Source organism: Macrobrachium nipponense, chromosome 21 (assembly GCF_015104395.2).
Source record: "Macrobrachium nipponense isolate FS-2020 chromosome 21, ASM1510439v2, whole genome shotgun sequence".
Taxonomy (NCBI): domain Eukaryota; kingdom Metazoa; phylum Arthropoda; class Malacostraca; order Decapoda; family Palaemonidae; genus Macrobrachium; species Macrobrachium nipponense.
The window spans coordinates 24,584,351-24,605,949 of NC_087212.1; the positions used below are offsets into that span (position 1 = coordinate 24,584,351).

Genomic DNA, 21,599 nt, shown 5'->3' on the forward strand with positions numbered 1-21,599 from the left:
ATTGATTGATGGGATTTCAGTGTACCTACCCTTATTTTTGTAGGCTAGAGGGTAGGCACACATGAGTTTATAGTTTTGTAATTTTTGTTAAGTAAATCTCCCGTTTTTCCTTTATTTTAACATGCATCTCTGTAATTTTACTGTAATTACCATTTAAGTACTTTAAGATTACTAACGTCTATTATTTTGCTGTTTAATATAAGTTAGTTGTTTAAGTGCTTAATTTGTATGCTGTAAATTGATTTTACTTATATTATATCCATCATTTTTAACGGTTTTTTTCATTCTCCCTTTCCCTTTTTTTCCCAGTCTTGTCTGTTTCTCTGGTACTATTTCATAGGCCGACACGAGCTGGAGCCCAGAAAAGGGATTTTTGACGAAGGGGAAAAATTCCTATTTATGGGTTGATTGGCTCGTTGTTCGCCCTATGAAACCCCCCCGCCCCCCCTTTTTTTTATGGTTTTGTTTTTCCCCCCCCCTTGGCAGGACCAAGATGTTTTTAACTGTTTTAAGTTAAGGATGACCTGCTAGGGGCGCTGCTGTCCGTGGCGTTCCGCCGAGTAGTAGTAGTTAGGGAGGGCTGCATCGCCCGTTGGTATCAGCTCTCTCTTAGGGGGGGATTCTGATAAGGAAGTTTCCAATTGGTAATTGGGGGTTTTGGCGTCGTGGTAGTGTTCCACACTCTGCCCCATATAACTCATACCGACACTTCTTTTTAAGAGTGAGCGAGTCAGTTTTTACTGACATTTTCTTTAATTTTGTTTGTTTTTCTCTGGTAATTTTAAGGCTAATTTTACCTAGAAGAAAGAATGATATTAAGGATAACGTTTCATAGGGCGACCACGAGCCAATCCACCCAAGAAATAGATTGTTTTTTCCCTTCGTCAAAATCCCATTTTTTAATTACTTTAAAGCTTAAGGTAAGCTTAACTTACCACACTTCGGGTTTTTCGGTTACTCTTAACGGCGGGGCATATCCACCCCGCCAAGGTATTCAGAACCGACTAGCAAGCAACATGTTATTGCTCACTAGCATCCTTCCCGGGGTTTCAAACCTTTCCTTGTTTTCCTCCGTCCCGCACCTATGGTGGGACGGATTTAGTAGGTTTGAGATTTGGGTTCTTAATTGGACTAGAAAACTCGGCCTTTCCTCCGGTGCCAGACGGAGTCAGGCCAGGTTCATCCTTCCCCAGCCCTCTGTTTTTTTGTTTTTTTTTTTTTTTTTAAAAACCCAGACCTAAAACTTTTGGTTGTCATGACCCAAGAAACCGAATAAACTAGGTCCCGGTAGCTAGTGGATATTACAATAATTAATGAGAGTTTTTTTCTAGTAGTAGACAAACGGCATTCCACCGGAGGCAACTCCAGGGTGGGACCAGTAGAATTGCGTTTGCACGCCCCATCCAGAGTTCCGTTCCGGAGGATTTAAATAGTGATACTCAATGTACCAATACAACTTCCAGATGATACGCTGCCTGGAGACGGCATGCACAGCCATGCTCCCAAGAAGCATCGCGGACATGTTTGGTTTTGCCGGTCCCATGACCGGATGTGCAGTCCTAGTGGACTCCCTGCTGGATGTGAGGCACTCCTGGAGGGTGGGGTGCGAGGTGTGCTTACGCAGGACCTGGTGAGAAGACCTCACTACTGCATCGGTACGTTACCGCTTCTCCTATGATTGATACAATCGAGGATTATATCTTGAATTTGGTATCATATTGACTACATACTAGACCTAAGAGTACGATCTAGGCTAGAAGGTAATGTTAGCTATTCTCGTTACAGAAACCCTCCAATCCTGCCCCGTCAAGGATGCGGCCGTTGTCAACCCTCAACGGTTCTGGGTCGGAGGGATTTGGCAAGGGAAACGTCAAGTCCAAGCCAGCCCTACATTGCTGTCCGGAGGAGCTAGTGGCCTCAGCCAATCTATCCCAACGCAAAGAGTGGGCGGCAGCAGTAGCAGCAGACTTGGCGGGTTCCCCCATCATCGACCAGGATCCGGGAGGATGACCCAGGCCCCTGCCGTAAGGACTCGGAGTGGGATTCGGCGAAGATGGTGGTTGGGGAGACGTTAGCGGCCATGAACCTGGACCGAGGAAGCCCATGGTTGTTGACAAACCAGGGCGAAGGTAAGAATGTAGTTGAAAGGCAAGGTAGTATACGGACGTCGAAAAGGTCTGTCCCTTTGGCTCGTCTCAATCTTTCTTCCTCTTCTTTCCAGGGATTTCACCGGGAAGCCCAAGAACCTTGTTTAGGGACAAGTCTGGGCTCGGTGATTCCCTAAGATCAAAACCCACTAGCACGCTAAGTGGATATTAACGAAGTTTCCCTAGCCTAAAGCCAAGGGCCCAAGGTTTGAGTCCCGCACCAGCACGCGCTAACGGCTCCCAAAACCCAGTGACGGACTCTTGGCAAAAGCTAACGCCCCCTCAACAGGTGGGGTCAAGAGTGAAGGGTCCCTTAAGCTAGACCCCAGGAACCTAGCTTCGACCAGGTCCAGCGGTTTTTATCCTCCCATGCTGATGGAGCAGATGGGGACCCTGTAACGAAACCAAGTTCCAGGAGATGGTCGTCCTCGGCTGTCCTCCTTAGCCTTCGAGGCATCGGGACAGTCTAATCCAAGTCCCTGGTCGAAAGGCTAAGGAACCATGGAAACCCTGGTGGTGGGGGTATCCCAGGAAACCCTGGTGCACAGGACAGCTCCAGCCCCGGGCAGGCACGACATCCCCTTTGCAATGCCCGGACGCTCGTCAAAAGCTGCCTCCATTTCAAAAATGATATTGGTTAAACTACAATAAAAGTTTTGTAACATACTTACCATGGGCAGAATATATACTTAGCTATAGTCTCCGACGTTTCCCAGACAGAATTTTCAAATCTCGCGGCACACGCGACAAGGTAGGTCAGGTGGTATACCTTACCCACGCCGATGGGTGGCGATGTACGAACCACCTCCCGTAAAGCTTGTCAGATTTTTCTCTTCCACCTGTCTCCTGAGGGGAGGCTGGGGCGGGGCCATTTAATCGTAGATATCTGCCAGGTAAGTAATGTACCAAAACTTTAATTGTAGTTTTAACAATATCATGTTTTTGTACATGAACGTTCCCTGACAGATATATTACTTAGCTGATTTGGCCACCCCTTGGGGTTTAGGGTAAGAGGACAGCTCAAGAATACAGGTAAGAACGGGGAAACAACTAATGTTGGTAGGATATAAAAAACCTTGGTTTCTCACCTTTTTCAGGATGAAGGGACTTCGTAGACCACTATCTATGGAGTCTGCATTGCCTGGAGAGCTACAGCTAGGACGTCGAACCCTGAATCGCTGAAACGACTCTCGGATCTCACCACTGGAGGATATAGTGATCCCCTATTGCGTAGGTAGAATCCAAGTCGGATGCTGTTTAGGAGGGACCTTTGTCCGCCTTAACCTAACAGATCCTTACCAACTACCTCTGCCAAGGAGCCGAAAACATCACCAGACCACCCCCTAACCAAATAAAATACGAAAGGGTTAAATATTTCACGACAAAAAGAGGTGGGCCTCCTGCAACCCTCTTTCAGACAATCCGAAAAAACAACAATATAAAATATAGGGTAACATATAACAAAAATTTTAACGACCAGGATAAGTTTCAGCTCCCTTGCCCTAGCACCGAATCCGCCGAGTTACGAAAGGGACCCTAAAGGCGAAGCATTTATCATAATGGTATTTTTCATTTTTCACATCACGGTAGGTATTGGTTTTGGCGAAAAACCGAATTGGCATCTCCAAAAAAGTCGCCTCCATCAAGTTCCGCCACAGGGACATATTTTTTTTTCTGAATGCAAGCGAAGTTGGCTAGATGGCTCTCACCATCGTGAGCTTTCACTTTCAGTAGTTTCTAAACTGATCTTCCTTACAGGCAACATGTGCCTCTGTTAATAAGGCCTTCTCAGAAAAAAGGAAAAGAGGCATTCTTCGACATGGGCCGAGGTGGGGGTCCTTTCACGGTAGCACCCCAAAGTACATCTTGATTAGCCATTAAGTTGTTACTTCCTCTTAAGGAAATACTTCATAATTCTCATAGGGCAAAGAGTTCGTTTCAGGCTCTTCACCCCTACTATGAAAAAGATAAACTAACGAACTTCAAAGTCTCCTGGGCCAAGGGCGTGAATTGGGTTTTCATTCTTTTGCAAGGAAAACTTGGAAGAAACGAAACATACCATAGAATCTTCCCTTAAACCCTACCCCCCCATTGCCCTCAACTAGCTTGGAGCTCCACTCACTCTTTTAGCTGTAGCTAGGGCCCTAAAAGGAAGAGAGCCTTCTTCGTCAAGTCCTTGAAACCGAGGCCTAAGCCAGAGGAGGTTCGAATCTAGACGAGCCAAGGAATTGTAGGACTACCCGGGATCCGAGATTTCCCAGGTTTCGGATACTACATGAGGACGCTTAATGGTTTCAAATGATCTAATAAGATCATGCAAGGTCACCTTATTCATCGGATATGATTTAAGATCTATGCCGAAATACCGCCCGCCAACATACTGCGGTATCCCTTAGAATAGTTGACACAACCAGAATGACATTCTTCTTTGACGGAAAATAAACAAGGAAATCCAGCAATTTGGGTCCACAGAGGTACTGGAAGAGGAAATGTTCTTCCTCTTGCAACCCAACTGTCTTGAAAGACATCCCGACTTTGGGACCTGGTATACACGCAAGAAGGTGGAAGGTTCTCCTCGCTCTTGCGATTGCTTTGAGGCAGCTGCTGCTGAAAAGCCTTTCGCCTCTGACCAAACTTTGGACCAGTCTGGAAACCAGTCAGTGACTGAGAGCGAGGAGATTTTTTGGTGGGTCACCTGTCGAAAAGTCGTTGGGGGTTGTCTGAGTAGATCGCTTCCTTACGCGGGATCGATCTTTGAAGGTTCCACCAACCATTCCAGTACCTCTGTGAACCATTCTTGGGGGCACGGCCAAAAGGGAAAAGGGGCGAATTGAAGGTCATTCTCGTTTTGAATCAGGACTCTAAACGAAACTTTCTTGATAGTTAGCCCCAGGATCTCATTGAAGGGGGGAGGAGGGGAAACGCGTAGACGTCGAAGGTCCGTTCCAGTCTAGAGAAAAGAGCATCTATTGCTACTGGCCCTCTGGATCCGATATCGGAGAGCAGTAATGGATCCAGCCTCCTTGTTCTTTGAAGTGGCAAAAGAGGTCTATGTGTGGCCTGCCCCATAACTTCCACAGGCTTCTAGGCATACAATCCAGATGAAGGCGGGTCCACCTCTGTGGAAGGACCTGATCTTTCTTCCCTGCTGAGGAGATCCTGCTCTTACATTCCTTTCCTTTCTCCCTGCACGAACAACAACCTTTGGTGAGAAGCTTGCTATCATTCCTTCTTTTTCTGCCCACAGAAAGAAGGTCTCTTGCTGGTCCTCGTACCAGGGGAGAAGGAATGCCGTCCCCCCATGTTCCCCCCCCTGATTTCCTGATTAATGCCAGAAGGCTGGTAGTGTTCGTCCGCGTTGACCTGCACTAGCCGATCTTTCGTGACTATTTGGGCTCGAAAGCCTTGCAAGAGCCAACCAACCAAACAGCCATCAACTCCCCGTTTCTGTTTGATGGTCGCCATGGCTACCTGGTCCCCCACCCCTAACCCAGGTACCTGGACCCTTCGCAAAACTTCGTTGGTTCCCCAGAGTTGCACCCCACCCCATGTCCCGACGCGTCGGGAGAAACAACACCAGGTTGGGGGTCTGTGATTGAAGAGGACAGTACCCTTTCGCAAAGAGGTTTGGGAATCTGTCCCACCCATAAGAGATGTTTTTGAATTGGATTTCCTGGGATAACGACAGGGATGGGAGAACGTCAAAATTCCTGAGAACGGACGACCTGCCAACTTCCGATGAAAGAAACGAATTGGAGCGGTCCTCAGGTGGGCAAACCTTCCTAGGAGGGAAACGAATTGCTCCAGATGAGGAGAGTGTCCCGCCCCAGCAGACTCATCCAACGCCCGCTCACTGTGCATACTTCGTTTCCCTAAGAACGGTTTGTTACTGGTTCTCTCGAATCCGCGGGCTATCCTTTCCATGCGAGGGAAAAACGCCCGAAAACTCAGAGAGTTCATCTGTATCCCGAGATACAACACAACTCTTGGCTCGGGAATTAGTGATGGACTTCTTGAAAATTGACGAGAAGAAGTCCCAAAGCCTTCGTTCAATTCTAAACGTTACTTGTAAGTCCTTCAAACAAACGATCTTCTGAATGGCACCCTTAATTAGCAATCGTCGAGGGTACATGGATAATCCTCACCCCTTTCAAATGAAGCCATTGCAGCCACATTCCTCAAAATCCCCTGTGAACTACTTGACGGGGGCCGTCGAGAGGCCCGAAACACCAGAGACCCTGAACATGAAAAATTTTCCCCCCCATCATGCATGAATCTGAGAAACTTCCACCTCGAGGAAGGATGGATCGGTACGTGGAAGTAAAGCGTCCTGAAAATCCAAGGAAAACCAATCCAGTCCCCTGGACGAAGCGCTTGTGGCCAGCCACTGATTAGAAGGACGTTTCCATATCGTGAACTTTCTTCTTTTCTACGAAGAAGTTCAGGGCGCTTACATCCAACACCGGGTCCTCCAATCCCCCTCCCCAGGGAACTTCGGGGAACTAGGAAAAGGCGGGGTTGTAGAAGCCCGATGAATGATGGTCTGTCAACTAGTCTTCGATAGCCCCCATCTCACCAGCAATCTGAATCTACCATGCTAGATGGGAGAGCTTTGAGTTCCTGATGGGAGGGTCTCTGTACCTGGGGCACCGTCAGTTTTTTTTTACCCTTGGGAAATGGTTCGTCAAGGGAAGGGAGGTCTTTCCGACGAAATGGGATGATTGGTAAACCTCTCCTCAAAATACGAAAAGGGTCCAAGGATCCGCCCCGTTTTTCGGGGCCCAGACTTCTGCAAACTCTAAGAGTCTGGGTCGCCCACTCCGTTGTTTGAAGGACTTGCAAGTTATTTTTGGGGGCTTTAAACAGAACTTGGCGAAAGTCCTTACACCCTTCTTGAAAGGTCTACGACCTCGAAACGTAGAGGTATTCTTGATGAAAGATGCCCCTCGAAAAGTGGGTTCTCGAACAACTTGCCTTTTCCTTCGTTGAGCCTTGGTTAGGGAAGGAAGGTGGCGAGGTTTTCTTTCTTGCCGACTGTGCCAAAAGGTCCTGGGTGGCTTTGGCCGAAAGTGACCTCGAAATGTCCTGCACTCGATTGTTTCGGGAACAACTGAGTAGACAGTAGGAAGCAAACAGCAAACAAGAACCACTTGAGCATGGGGAGACCGGACTTCGTTAAGAAGGTAACAAAGTAACAAACCGGGGCCCTATTTCTTCACGGATGCCGGCCCCATAAAGGGAGGGCTGTTTCACTCGCTCCGTCTCTTACTGACTTGTTCCATACAAGACAAAACACAAACACAAGATCATCTGGTGAAATTGACTCTTGGCACTTCAATTTCTTGGGCTAGAGGACTCGCCCAACGACAAATCAAGGCAATTACAAAATACTTCTAGCCACCTAAACCTACCTTTTGAGCAAATGATCCAATTCGTTCATTGCCCAAGTCGTCTTAGCAGAGTTAAGGGCAGTTCTCCTTGTCGAATCTACCAGTGCCGAAAAATCCGAATCAGCCGAAGACGGTAGACCCAATCCTAAGGGCTCTCTGTTTCGTCGTACCAGAAACCAGCGCGTCCTGATAACTTCGAAGGAGGAAAAGCGAAGCATCGTTTTCCCCGCTTCTTCTTTGGAAGCCATCCAGGAACCAAAACTCCTCAGTGCCTTCTTCATAGAAAGAGTTGGCTTCATCCTCACACAGAAGAACTCTTCGCTGTCTTCGCCGTTGAAAAAAAAAAAAAAAGTGAGTGAGGAGAAGGAGGAGCCGTAGGCGTAAGGGAATCCCCAAAAACTTGTAAAAGTAGCTCTGTAAGCTTCTTGTAAGAAGAGACAGCAGCAGAAGTGTTCGGTTCCTCATCCGAACCTTCTAGGACGTTTTCTTGTCGAGGGCGAGCGCGGAAGATCCTTAGGTGACGAAGGGATCCTAGCAGGAGTTTGAGGCGAGAGGTTGGAGAACGCCCTCTCTTAGAAGAGTTCACATCCACTGGAGAACGATGAGAAGATCTGGGAAGTATACGATGAGACTCCCTCTTCGAGGTATACGGAATCTCAGCCGAAGGAGAGGTAGGGCTCCTACTCCAGAGAATTCTCGGAAACATCCACAGGGCGCTTACGAGGAGGCGAGCCGCCTACTATACTCTATGCACCTATCCTGGGGCGAGCGGCTGCAGGAGAAGAGCGCCTATCGAGAGCAGAGCGCTTGCGCGGCTCTCCATACCTGTCAGCCTTGCGTACGATCACCGGAAGTTCGACTGGAAAGGCGAAATGCGCCTACTAGGAGAAGCTGCTTGCGAGACTCTTGACGTCTAACAAGAGGGTAACATTCAGGAGAAGGGCGCTTCAAAACTAACGAGCGCCTACTTGGAGAAGGGCGCTTCCGGGATTCCTGGTGCCTACCAAGAGACAAACGGTCAGGAGAAGTGCGCCTAGAAGCGGGAGAGCGCCTACACGGAGAAGGGCGCTTGAAAGACTCTTGTTGTCTGCCTTAGGAGAATAATCAGGAGTATGACGCCTTAAAAGAGACGAGCGCCTACTAGGAGAGCTATGTGCAGTAGGCTCTTGGCGCCTACCTTGCGGGGAGCGGCTAACAGTAGGCCGTCTATCATGCACACGACTCCTACCAGACTCTAGATGCCTGTCGGAGAGAAGTCACGATCCGATACTCAGAGAGTGACATCTGGAAGAAGAACGCCTACTTGTATACGGGCGCCTTCTATAATCTTGAGGCTGCTGAGGAGAAGTCTCACGCGAGGGAGTTGAAGAAATCGCGTGATGAGCAGGTGCAGTGCGCTTACCGGAAGCGGGGAATCCAATCTGGAGAAAAAACTTCTTTCTCCATAGAGCGTCCTACCGATGTTTGGCGCCTTGAAATTGAAAGAGAGCCAGGCAGCGAGCGCTCACGCGAGTGAGGGCGCTCCCGCGAGCGAGGGCGCTCACGCGAGCCCCCACCTTCATACGAAACCTCCCCATATGAAGGAGAACGATCCTCTGAAGAGCGGCGCCTAGATCTCTTGATCGGAAGAGAAACGTCCTTCTTCCTACGTGGATCTAACTGCTAGAGAGTCTGCTAGCCGTGATCTGAGCTTGAAGTCCCGCGAGTACTCTCGTAGGAGAATCTTCTAATTCTTCCTCGGAAGCAGGCGCCGAGCGCGGAGCGCGAGAAGAAGAACGATCACAGGATTTCTTGTGTTTCTTCGCCTCCACCGACGATTCTTCCGGGAAAACCTCCGGACTAGAAGCCAAAGGACTGCAGGGAGCCTTCCAAGCCCTCTTCAACGGGCGCGACGCATCCCGGGGGAGTTCCAACCTCTCTTCGGAGAGGGAGACGACGAAGAGGAGAAGCATTGGCGTAGGAGCTCCTTCTTGTAGCGATCCGAGGCAGCCTGGGAGCGTACTTCAGGATCTGCCGAGGGGACGCCTGACCGGTGGTGGGGGCTCTCCCTAGCCCTCCTGCGGCTTTCGACTTTCCTACTCCACTGGAACTGGGAGTCTGGAAGATGGGTCTAGGCCTAGAGGCACTAAGGAGCCGGTCAGACGCACCCTCCACAACACTGGGGACACTGCACTGATCACTAACACTCTCCTTACCTTCCAACTGACGAATCTTCTGATCCACAGAACGATTCTTGGCTTTCAGAGCTGCCGCCTCCGAAGGCGAATCTCCGGCTTCGGTGCGGGGAGCCGGGGCTGCAACTTGGGAAGAAGGTTCTAATTCTACGTTAGTACTATTAGGATCCACATCCAACCTCACTCATTCTAGATCTGCTAGAACTTCTAGAGGAAGCCTTACGCACTCTATCACGTTCCAACTTCCTAACATAAGAAGAGAGAGCCTTATATTCTTCTTCATTCAATCCCTTACATTCACTACAAGGGTTAGCAAACGCACAATCATTCCCCCTGCATTTCATGCAAACCGTGTGGGGGTCTACCGAAGCTTTCGGCAACCTCACCTTACATCCTTCATTCACGCAAACCCTAAACAACACCGAAGTTTTAACTACCGATTCTAGATCAGACATCGTTAAAGAAAATCAAACTCAAAATCAAACCGGTCCACAATCAGCGTATGCCAAGCCAAACAAAGCGAATACGTCACCAAAAGAAGTCCAAATTAACTCCAGGCAAGCGAGAATCGAAAAACTATCGAGAGGAACCGACAACAGTTGTTATCGTTCCCGCGACAGAGAAAAATCTGACAAGCTTACGGGAGTGGTTCGTACATCCGCCACCCAGCGGCGGGTAAGGTAGACCACCTGACCTACCTGTCGCGTGTGCCGCGAGATTTGAAATTCTGTCGGGAACGTCGGAGACTATAGCTAAGTATATATCTGTCAGGGAAGTTCATGTACAAAAACAACAATCCTTGGAGGTCAGCAGCATACGCCCCGTTCGCGGAGGGTATGCTAATGATAGAAGAATGTGGGACCCGGCCACTTAGATTTTGAATTCTACCCACCGGATCTCAAGTTCCCCTTCCAGGGCTATGCCCGCTTGACAGAGGAGGCACTGGTAAGGGAAGACATGGTCCCAAAGGAGACCTTTACCTTCCCTAGGGACCAGGCCCAATCCGCCTGGGTCCGGAACCTAACAGATTGGGAGTGTGTCAACACAAAGTTGACACCCCATAAGAGCCCCTTTACTATGTTTGTAGTGAGTGACAACACTCCTACCCCATGCCTCTCCAAAGTGGCCGAACTAACACTTCAAGCGGCCACAGATGAGAAACCGATGCCACAACTCCGGGAGACAGATTTGCCTTCCCTTCTGCTCCTATGAGGCATGGAATGTTGGGTAGACGCTCCTGCAACTTTTTCAGTGGGTAAACTCAGCCCAGACTGTCCAAGTACACAGTTCAGTGAGCGCCTACCTAGGCTCCCAGACGCCTTGGTAAAGGCGGAGCACGAAGCGAGGTGCAGGGTTAGCAGGTCCCTTAATTCCGCCACCATGATAGAAATGACTTCCCTGGTGTACGCGGATGAGCCACTGTTTAAAATTCTGACAAAGTCATATCTTCACACCGTACAGTGTGACTTATATGATTTTGTGGTGGCTAAAAGGAACTGCAGGAAGCACGTCTTGGCGGATGCTTCTATCAGGCACGAGCCGAATAGGCTCATCAAATCCTTGATCTGGGGAGCGAACTTGTTCCCGGAGACCATTGTAAACGAGGTTCTCGGGGAAGCGGCCAGAGTGAACCAGAGTTTGAGGATACGCTGGGGGCTCATTTCTAAGAGGAAGTTTGAACCCTCCGGAGCGCATCCTAAGGGCAGGAAGAGGACAAAGAATTTCTAACCCTTCCAAACCGTCCAACCCCAAGCTGTGGTACAGGCGGTCCCAGTGACTCAGCTAAACCAACCCTCCACCTCGAAGGCACAACCTCAACAGCAACTCTTGCTACTGAGCCAACCGTCTCAGCAGCCCCAGAGCTCGGCCACCTTTCCCACCTCCCCAGCAGATATGCTAGAGGTAGTCAAGCCAGAGGAGCTTTCCGGCACAGAGCCGGCGGAAGAGCCTCAGCCCGAGGCAAAGGCTTCCGGGGAGCCCGGGGAAGTTGCCCATCGGCTAGCCAGTGAGACTCCCCAGGTAGGAGGGAGGCTGTACCTCTTCCGGAATCGTTGGAGGTTCAGCAATTGGGCCCACAGTACTATTGTGTCAAAAGGCCTGGGATGGAGTTGGAAAGAAGGGCCTCCTCCATCAACCAGCTTTTATCAAAAACCTACAATAGACTTAATAGAATACACCCAAGATCTTCAAAAGAAGGCAGTGATGGAAGTCAAACACTTGAAATTACAAGGGCGCTTGTTCAGCATTCCAAAGAAAGACTCAAACAAGCCAAGAATAATCCTAGACTTGTCCCATCTAAACTCATACATTCATTGCGACAAGTTCCATATGCTAACTGTCTCGCAGGTGCGGACCTTAGTTGCCCGTGGGGCCGTCACCACCTCTATAGATCTTACAGATGCCTACTATCATGTCCTGGTAGCAAGACACTTCCGACCCTTCCTAGGCTTCAGACTAGGAAAACAGGCCTATGCTTTCAAGGTGATGCCATTCGGGCTCAACATAGCGCCCAGAATATTTACAAAGATAGCGGAGACGATGATGCAAGAATTGAGGACTCAAGGGGTAATGTTAGTAGCCTATCTGGACAATTGGCTTATCTGGGCCACAGACGTCGAACAATGCCGCAAAGCAACGGACAAAGTGATAGTTTTCTGGAATACCTGGGATTCCAGATAAACAGAGACAAATCCCGACTGACTCCGGCACCACGCTTTCAGTGGTTGGGAATACAATGGGATCTGGACTCATACCGATTATCAATCCCGCCAGTGAAGCGCAGGGAGATAGCGAAGGCTACAAGACAGTTCCTCAAAGGCAAACAGACTTCTCGGCGGAACCAAGAAAGTATCTTAGGTTCACTCCAATTTGCTTCGATAACGGACTTTCTGTTAAAAGTCAAACTGAAGGATATAAACCGGGTTTGGCAGACCAGGCCAAAAAGAAAATCTCGGGACAAACTTTCCCGGATCCCGCCGATATTACGGAAGAGACTCCGTCCTTGGACAGAAGTCAAGAGCCTGGCAAAATCAATACCATTGCTGTTTCCTCCACCAACCCTGGTAGTTCACACGGACGCCTTTCTCAGCGGCTGGGGAGGATACTCCCAGCACGAAAAAGCGCAAGGGTCATGGTCGCTAACATTCTGCCAGTTGCATATCAATGTACTGGAAGCCATGGCAGTGTTTCTGACCCTGAAGAAACTCTCTCCGGCGAAGAAAATCCACATCAAACTGGTATTAGACAGTTCGGTGATAGTCCACTGTATAAACAGGGGAGGCTCCAAATCGAGCCACATAAATCATATGATGATAGCAATCTTCTCCCTAGCAGCAAAGAACCAGTGGCACCTGTCAGCCACTCACCTAGCAGGAGTAAGGAATGTGGTGGCAGACGCCCTGTCAAGGACTACTCCGCTGGAATCGGAATGGTCCTTAGACAAAAATTCATTCAAGTGGATTTGCCAACAGGTGCCAGGGCTTCAAGTAGACCTCTTTGCCACAGAATCCAACCACAAGCTGCGATGTTATGTAGCTCCCAATCTGGACCCTCTGGCTTATGCCTCAGATGCCATGTCTGTGGACTGGAACACTTGGAAGAGGATCTACCTATTTCCGCCAATAAACTTACTATTGAAAGTCCTGAACAAACTCAGGTCTTTTAAAGGGCGGATTGCGCTAGTAGCTCCCAACTGGCCCAAGAGCAATTGGTTCCCGCTACTAGTAGAGTTGGGTCTCCGCCCCCGCCGGATCCCCAACCCAAGATTGATGCAGTTAGTACAAACGCGGACTGTGTCCGCTTCCTCAGGAATTCAGAATGCCCTAACTTTACGGACTTCATGAAGTTTGCAGCGCAGAAGGATGCTAATATTGATCCCCTAAACACCCTGTTCCTAGAATCAGATAAACGAGAATCTACACTGCATCAATATGATTCAGCAGTTAAGAAGCTAGCCACCTTTCTAAAAGACTCAAAGGTACAGACGATGACTACGAATCTGGCGGTTACTTTTTTTAGAACCTTGTTCGAAAAAGGCCTAGCAGCTAGTACTATTACTACAACCAAATCTGCTTTAAAGAAAATATTCCAATTTGGATTCAATATTGACTTGACAGATTCGTATTTCTCATCTATCCCCAGAGCTTGTGCTAGATTAAGACCAGTACATAGACCTCAAACGGTCTCCTGTTTTAAATTATGTACTTAAGCTAGCTTCAGACACTGTCAACGAATCATGTACTTATATAACCCTTCTCAGGAAAACATTATTCCTGGTAAGTCTGGCCTCAGGAGCCAGAATATCTGAACTGTCGGCCCTTTCCAGAGAACCAAATCACATTGACTTCCTCCCATCTGGAGAAGTTCTGATTTTACCAGACCGAAAATTCTTGGCTAAGAACGAGGATCCACAAAATAGAACTTCCAAAAAGTCCTCAGGCCCTTTATTTATTAGAGAGAACGGCGGAACCATCTCCCTAAAAGCAATCAGACAACAAATTCTTTATTTTATCAAACAAGCCAATCCGGAATCAATTCTGCACGTGCATGACATCCGAGCAGTGGCCACCTCAGTTAATTACTTCCATCACATGAACTTTGATGATCTCAAAAAATATACGGGCTGGAAATCACCGACAGTATTTAAACGCCACTACCTAAAGTCTTTAGAGGCTCTTAAATATCTGGCAGTGGCAGCAGGGAACGTAGTTTCCCCTGACACAGCCTACCATTAGTGAAATAACTAGTCTTAATAGCCTATATCTCTCTTTAGTTCTTTCTCTCCTACCTGCCTCGCTAGCATTCTTAACCTTACCTTGGTTGTTTTTACCTGGTTGCACGATTGACCTTGGTTTCACCTGGACTGCACTTTTGATCACTCCTGATTGTACATACTGATTTGATTGTATATATATGTAAAAATCCTGTATTTGGGTGTTGGATGAATCTTTTCATACCAGATTGATTGTATAATCTTATGTTTATTTAGGATAAGGACAGTAGATTTAAGGATATTATTGGAATCTCTGTAGAGTTAAGAACTTTATTAAAACTACTGTAGAATTAATTATAATTCTTTAATTTTCCTTCCAGTAACTTGTTTACACTAGATTTCCAAGCTGGTGGGGCCAATTCTCTGTTACTGTTTCATGGGATGACACAGGTTAGGCCCAGAAAAGGGATTTTGACAAAGGAAAAATCTATTTCTGGGCAGTGACCTGTGTCGCCCAGTGAAACCTACCCCTCTATCTTCCTCACCCTATCTGGCCCGAGCTTGGGTGCTATTCACAGGAATGTCGGGCAAGACGCCAGTAGTAGCAGTAGCGGGCAGTAGATGGCCTGGAACGGCTCCTCTGTAGAACGGGGGGATATTGAGAAAGGAAGAGACTAAATGGCAGGGGACCTCTGATAGTGGTTTAACACGCCCCAGTTTCCATACCGACACCCTTAATTAAGGGTGAGTGAGCCAGGAAACTCTGGCATAACCATATAGCTTTTTCTCTTGTATATTTAGCAATATTTATACCTTAGAAATGAGTGCTATAGGAACATTTTCACTGGGCGACACAGGTCACTGCCCAGAAATAGATTTTTCCTTTGTCAAAATCCCTTTATTTTCAATGTTTAATTATCAGCAATGATAATTACGCCTACCCCTTACAGTACATACTACGTACCTAGCCTACTCTATGGGGTTCAGTCAACCATTATATTATGGCCGGATTGGGTATACATAGGGCAGTTATTTTACTAGAGAATATATTCTTAAATGAAAAAAGTGTGTTTTATAGGTAATGTTTTGAATAAAAAGGCAAGGTTTGGGTAATAATTGGTGGTCAAGAACGGATTAATCCATTTTCAGTTATTTCTTATAGGAAAAATTCATTCATATCTCGACAAAATCGCATCTCGTCGCTTCTTCTGGAACGAATTAACATTGAGGTCCAGGGCTCTATTGTACGTCCTAATATCTGCTCCCCATGTTGAAGAAGGATGGTGGGGTCACATCTACTGCATCAGGCATGACTAGAAACGATACAGCTGCCGTTATTGTGTGAGAGTAGGTAGAAGGATGGAAAGAACACCAATCATGCTTTTTTTTCAGTTAACAACCTTGTTACTAAGTATTATGACCATTCCAGCTCACACTGAAGGATGCTCCTATATACAAGGCAATGATGTGTGGTTCCAGAGAAACAACCAGTATTCACACTCTTACTTGGCTTCGACATCTTTTCTCCAGTAAACTGTGATAGGTGGCTCATTTTCAAAAGGTGAACGTCTCTTCGTCTGCCGAAGGTTCTCAAGGTCTGAAGGCTTCAGTAAAAATTCTGACATTGCTCGTACTGCAGTTATGAAATTTCGTTCAGTAGATGGATGTGATGTATCAAACTTTGTTCTTTCCTTTTTTCGTGGCATAACTGAAATAGAAAAATTAATTAACTGTACTACTAATGATACCAAGATGAAGGAATACTCTTTAATTACAAACACCTCACTCATATATACTATGCTTATATATTCACATCCTGCATTTTCCCAAATTCAATTCTTTTGTCTAGCACAATTTTGTATGCAATTTGATTTCCAAATCTTATTGAACCTGCCAATGACCTTGATTTGACTTCTTAGTCTTGCAATAAATTCCAACTCGTCAGAACCTATACTGGATGTCATTTTCCCTAAATATCTGAAAGATTCAACCTCAGCAACCCTTTCTTTATGCTTACTCTGTCATTATTTGTTATTCTTAACTTTATTATGAGCCACATCTCTCTTAGATATATGATGCAATCTGTAAGGTAAGCTTTGTAAATCTTGTGCTATGTTACTAAGTAATTAAAACACCATTACCTGCACAATTTAAGTCTGTAAAATTCCTACTGTTACCTATATCTAAACCTTCTCTTTCAGTTTTGACTATTTTTTTCATTATAAAATCTATAAAAAGCAAAACAACAAAGGTGGAATAATATTCTATTGTAGCACCAAACTATTCACTGCATATTCACTTGTGAAGACCCCATCAACATCAACTCTGCCCCTACTTCGTTCATGGACAGTTTCAATTAGCCTTAGACACCAGACCTTGCAAAATACTGGTCTATGGATGCCCTCTTGTAATAAAAAAAAAAGATCACAAGGGAGTTTTTATTTTCTGTATACTGCAGCACCATGTCTTAACAAATTTTTTACCTGTGCAACTCATACCATTTCTAAGGGCAGCTCATTCATCTCTAAGCTTTTTATCAATTTCTTTGTCAAGCCCACTGAGAATAAGTATACATTATATTTTCATTACAACTGATATAAATGCACTGCCTCTTTAGTAGACCACATTCAGTCATTACCTTTCTTGGGTACATCAGCTTTGACTTCCAATTCAAAATCATCTCACCAGCAGGAATCTACTACTATCTGATCTCCAGTCAGTCAGTTCCTTGTCTTCATTTGGCAATAAGATCATACCTCTCCTCTACAATGTCTATCTGATCTCCGTGAATGAACATAAACATTAACCCCTTCCAATCTCTTTTTCCACTCCTTTCTACTGTGATTTGCAAACAGCTATGATACTCAGGCTATATCTCTTGAATTCATGTTTTTACTTATTCTATTTTTACAACTTGATTCAAGGTACTTACATTTTATTTCCTATTTTCAATATATCCTTAGTATTTATATACTACTGGGAGTCTTAATGGTATCGGCGGCCTGTAATTTTGGCGAAATTGGCTCAAATTCGTGAAAATGAGTTATCGTCATATTTCCATACATCTGGGTCCCGGCCGTTGCCACACGTAAGATAATATCGATACGAAGCTTTTTAAATGGTTTAAAGGCCAATTTAAAGGCCACATCCAAGTAGAGAATTAAAGGTCTGGTTAGGGGTGATTTTACTATTTCATTTTCCATTCATTCTTTAAGCATTTGAATTTCTTTTCATTGCATTTTGTTTCGTATGCCGTACAATATGTTTTCCTGATAGAGATGGCAACTCTTCCCATGACTGAATAACGTGAGCCACTTGTCTCGAGAGAGCATTCTTGATTTTTTTTTTTATGCAATCGTGTATTTGTTATTTTCAATCAATTGCAACACTTCCTCAGACTTTTAGACATCAATTGTGTATTATATATACTACTAACATCCCAAAAAAGAAGTTTAGTAAACGAAGGGAAGCAAGCTCTCATAATATCAAAACTTATCTTGAAATTAAAAGTATAGAGAGCTAATGTAGCTTCTCACATGTCGCCACCTGCCATGTGTGCTGAAGAGATGCCAAATACTTCCTATTACGAAGCTCTGAGGGAAATCTATTATTCCCTCGCACAAATATATCAAGATGATGATGATGATGGCACCGACGACTTTTGTTTTGAAGTTATCTGATGATAAGGAGGGGGAGGAGGAAGAGAATGAGCATTTTCAAGATGTAATTCCTGTCCCTGACGTAGCAGGTAATGTCAGTGTTTTATCATGAGCCAACCTAAGGAGTTTTTTTATTGAGAAGTTATATGACTGAAAAAGAAGACGTTCTGAGTGTAAGCAATGATGGAGAAATAGTTTCATTACCCTTGAGAGCTCTAAAAGACGCTTTTAGTTCGACGTATTGCGGGCAGTGTGACAGCAATATAACACTTGAAATTGATAAAAACAGTTTTGATGTTGACTTGAAACTAAAGTGTAAGTGTAAGGTGCCATCTGAAAGTGTGAAAACAGAAGATATCGGTGAAACCACAGCTTCATTTATATATCAAAACATATTGCTGCAATGGAACATAATATGGGCTATGCACTAAGTTCATTGCTGCCTATTATGAGAAAAACGACAGAAAACCTGAAAGGCCTTCAGATGAAAGAGAAGACCCGGAAACGAAGGTCTGCTATGCATTCAAGAAAGCAAAAGAAGCAAAGAACATCAAAAGGAGGATATGAAGGAGGGGCTCATTAGCCTTCTAAAAACTTGGCAACACAAGAGTAGAGTGGCGTTCTACGATAACCCCCCAAAAATAATATAAACTATTTTCTTTAAGTGATAAATGTTTTTTTTTTTAGAAGGAATAATATCTCTTATAAAAAAGAAGGAAACAAATGCCATGTAGGCTTTTCCAAGAAACTTTATATGCTTCTGAAAGCAAAATAAATGGTTAGCAAATTTTAACTGTGTTTTTCTCAAAACATACATTTTCTACATTCAAATTCTAAAAACTCCCTTATTTATGAATGGATTTTAGTAATCTAAAAAGCAATTGGAATAAAGATAGAGAGAGAACACATCTGCAAATTTATTTTTCTTTTTTTCCTCAAAATTTTTTTTTATCAATATCTAATACATAATTTTAGGGTATATATTTCATTGAATTTTTTAAAGTATTTTTTTTAAATAGCACACATCACATATTGGATTTCTGAGTTTGCCGTTTTATTTGATAGGTATTAAACTTTCTACTATTACTTTTTTCTTTAAATTGAATGATAAATAAGGAAGGAGATATACTTTAAAAAACAAATAAAAAATGCTGTTTTAAAGAAAGATATTTGTTAAAAAAAAAAAGTTTTTATCTAATTCCCCTGAAATTTTGTGTGCATCTTTAGTCAAGCTAGAGGTAACACCTGTGCAAGTTTGAACACCGTCACTCAAAATTAACCCCCGACCCCGCCGATACCCTTAATGCACCCACATGTGCCCAGGACTTGTGCCTCTCCAACTAAGTGGCAGCATCTAAAGGATTCATAGGATAAATACACTATAGAAAAGCTAGTTCCTTGAAGCAAGCAATTCCTGGTAAGTCTAGTGACCCTTGCCACTGCATATTTATATTTAACCAAGGTCATTTGCCAGGCATCCCAAGTTGAAACCAGGGAAACAACGCACTCTACAACTTAATGCTATCCATCATCCCACTATTAATGGTTTTTGGTGCTCCTCCATAGCAAGGACACAATTTGCGATTGTAGATCTAACCTTTACCTAAAGAGGTGTAAACATGATATTGTTAAACTACAATAAAGTTTTGTACATACTTACCTGGCAGATATATACTCACTATAGTCTCCGACGTTCCCGACAGAATTCAAATCTCGCGGCACACGCGACAGGTAGGTCAGGTGGTCTACCTTACCCCCGCGCTGGGTGGCGGATGTACGAACCACTCCCGTAAGCTTGTCAGATTTTTCTCTTCCACCTGTCTCCTGAGGGGAGGCTGGGTGGGCCATTAATCGTATATATCTGCCAGGTAAGTATGTACAAAACTTTATTGTAGTTTAACAATATCATTTTTGTACATGAACTTCCCTGACAGATATATACTCAGCTGATTGGCACCCTTGGTGGAGGGTAAGAGACAGCTCAATAATACAGGTAAGACAGGAAACAACTAATGTTGTAGGATATAAAAACCTTGGTTCTCACCTTTTCAGGATGAAGACTTCATAGATACTATCTCTGATCTGCATTTGCCTGGAGAGCTACAGCTAGGACGTGACCTGATGCTGAAAGACTCTCGGATCTACCCACTGGGATATGTGATCCCTATTGTGGTAGAATCCAAGTCGGATGCTGTTAGAGGACCCTTGTCCGCTTACCTAACAGATCCTTACCACTACCTCTGCAAGGAGCCAAAAACCCACCAGACCACCTAACCAAAATACAAAGGGTTAATATTACGACAAAAAGAGGTGCCTCCTGCAACCTCTTTCAGACAACCAAAAACAACAATATAAAATATAGGGTACATATAAAAAATTTACACAGGATAAGTTTCAGCTCCCTGCCCCAGCACCGAATCCGCCGATACGAAAGGAAAGGACCCAAGGCGAAGCATTTTATCATATGTGATTTTTACATCACGTAGGTAGTGGTTTGCGAAACCGATTGGCATCTCCAAAAGTCCGCCTCCATCAAGTTCCGCACAGACATATTTTTTCTGAATGCAAGCGAAGTTGCGATGGCTCTCACCTCGTGAGCTTTCACTTTCAGTAGTCTAAAATGATCTTCCTTACAGGCAACATGTGCCTCTGTAATAAGGCTTCTCAGAAAAAAGGAAAGAGCATTCTTCGACATGGGCCGAGTGGGGTCCTTTACGGAGCACCAAAGCACATCTTGATTAGCCTTAAGTTGTTCCTTCCTCTTAAGGAAATACTTCATAATTCTCATAGGGCAAAGAGTTCTTTCAGGCTCTTCCCCTACTAGAAAAGATAAACTACGAACTTCAAAGCTCCTGGGCCAAGGGCGTGATGGTTTTTTCATTCTTTGCCAGGAAACTTGGAAGAAATGAACACACCATAGAATCTTCCTTAAACCCTACATTGCCCTCAATAGCTTGGAGCTCACTCACTCTCTTAGCTGTAAGCCTTAGCTAGCCAAAAGGAAGATAGCCAATCTTCGTCAAATCCTTGAAGAGGCTAAGCCAGGAGGTTCGAATCTAGACGATCCAAGGAATTGTAGGACTACGTCTAGATCCAGTTCGGTACTACATGAGGACGCGTTAATGGTTTCAAATGATCTAATAAGATCATGCAGGTCCTTTTATCATCGGATATTTTAAGCCTCTATGCCGAAATACCGCCGCCAACATACTGCGGTATCCCTTAATAGTTGACACAACCAGATGACATTCTTCTTTTGAGGAAAATAAGGAAATCCGCAATTTGGGTCACAGAGGTACTGGAAGAGGAAATGTTCTTCCTCTTGCACCAACGTCTGAAGACATCCCCACTTTGACTGGTATACACGCAAGGTGGAAGGTCTCCTCGCTCTTGCGATTGCTTTAGCAGCTGTTGCTGAAAGCCTTTCGCTCTGACCAAACTTTGGACAGTCTGAAACCAGTCAGACTGAGAGCGAGGAGATTTTGTGGTACCTGTCGAAGTGGGGTTGTCTGAGTAGA

General features: G+C 45.2%; 1 protein-coding gene across 1 annotated transcript in view; it reads right to left on the reverse strand.

Annotated features, from left to right (window-relative positions):
- Nucleotides 1–21,599, reverse strand: part of LOC135197850 (proton-coupled zinc antiporter SLC30A9, mitochondrial-like) — a gene marked incomplete in the record, with an annotated part of 249,988 nt that overhangs the window by 204,978 nt on the left and 23,411 nt on the right. The window contains 1 exon segment of the mRNA XM_064225031.1: nucleotides 15,929–16,130. Coding sequence (XP_064081101.1) covers nucleotides 15,929–16,130 — 202 coding nt within the window.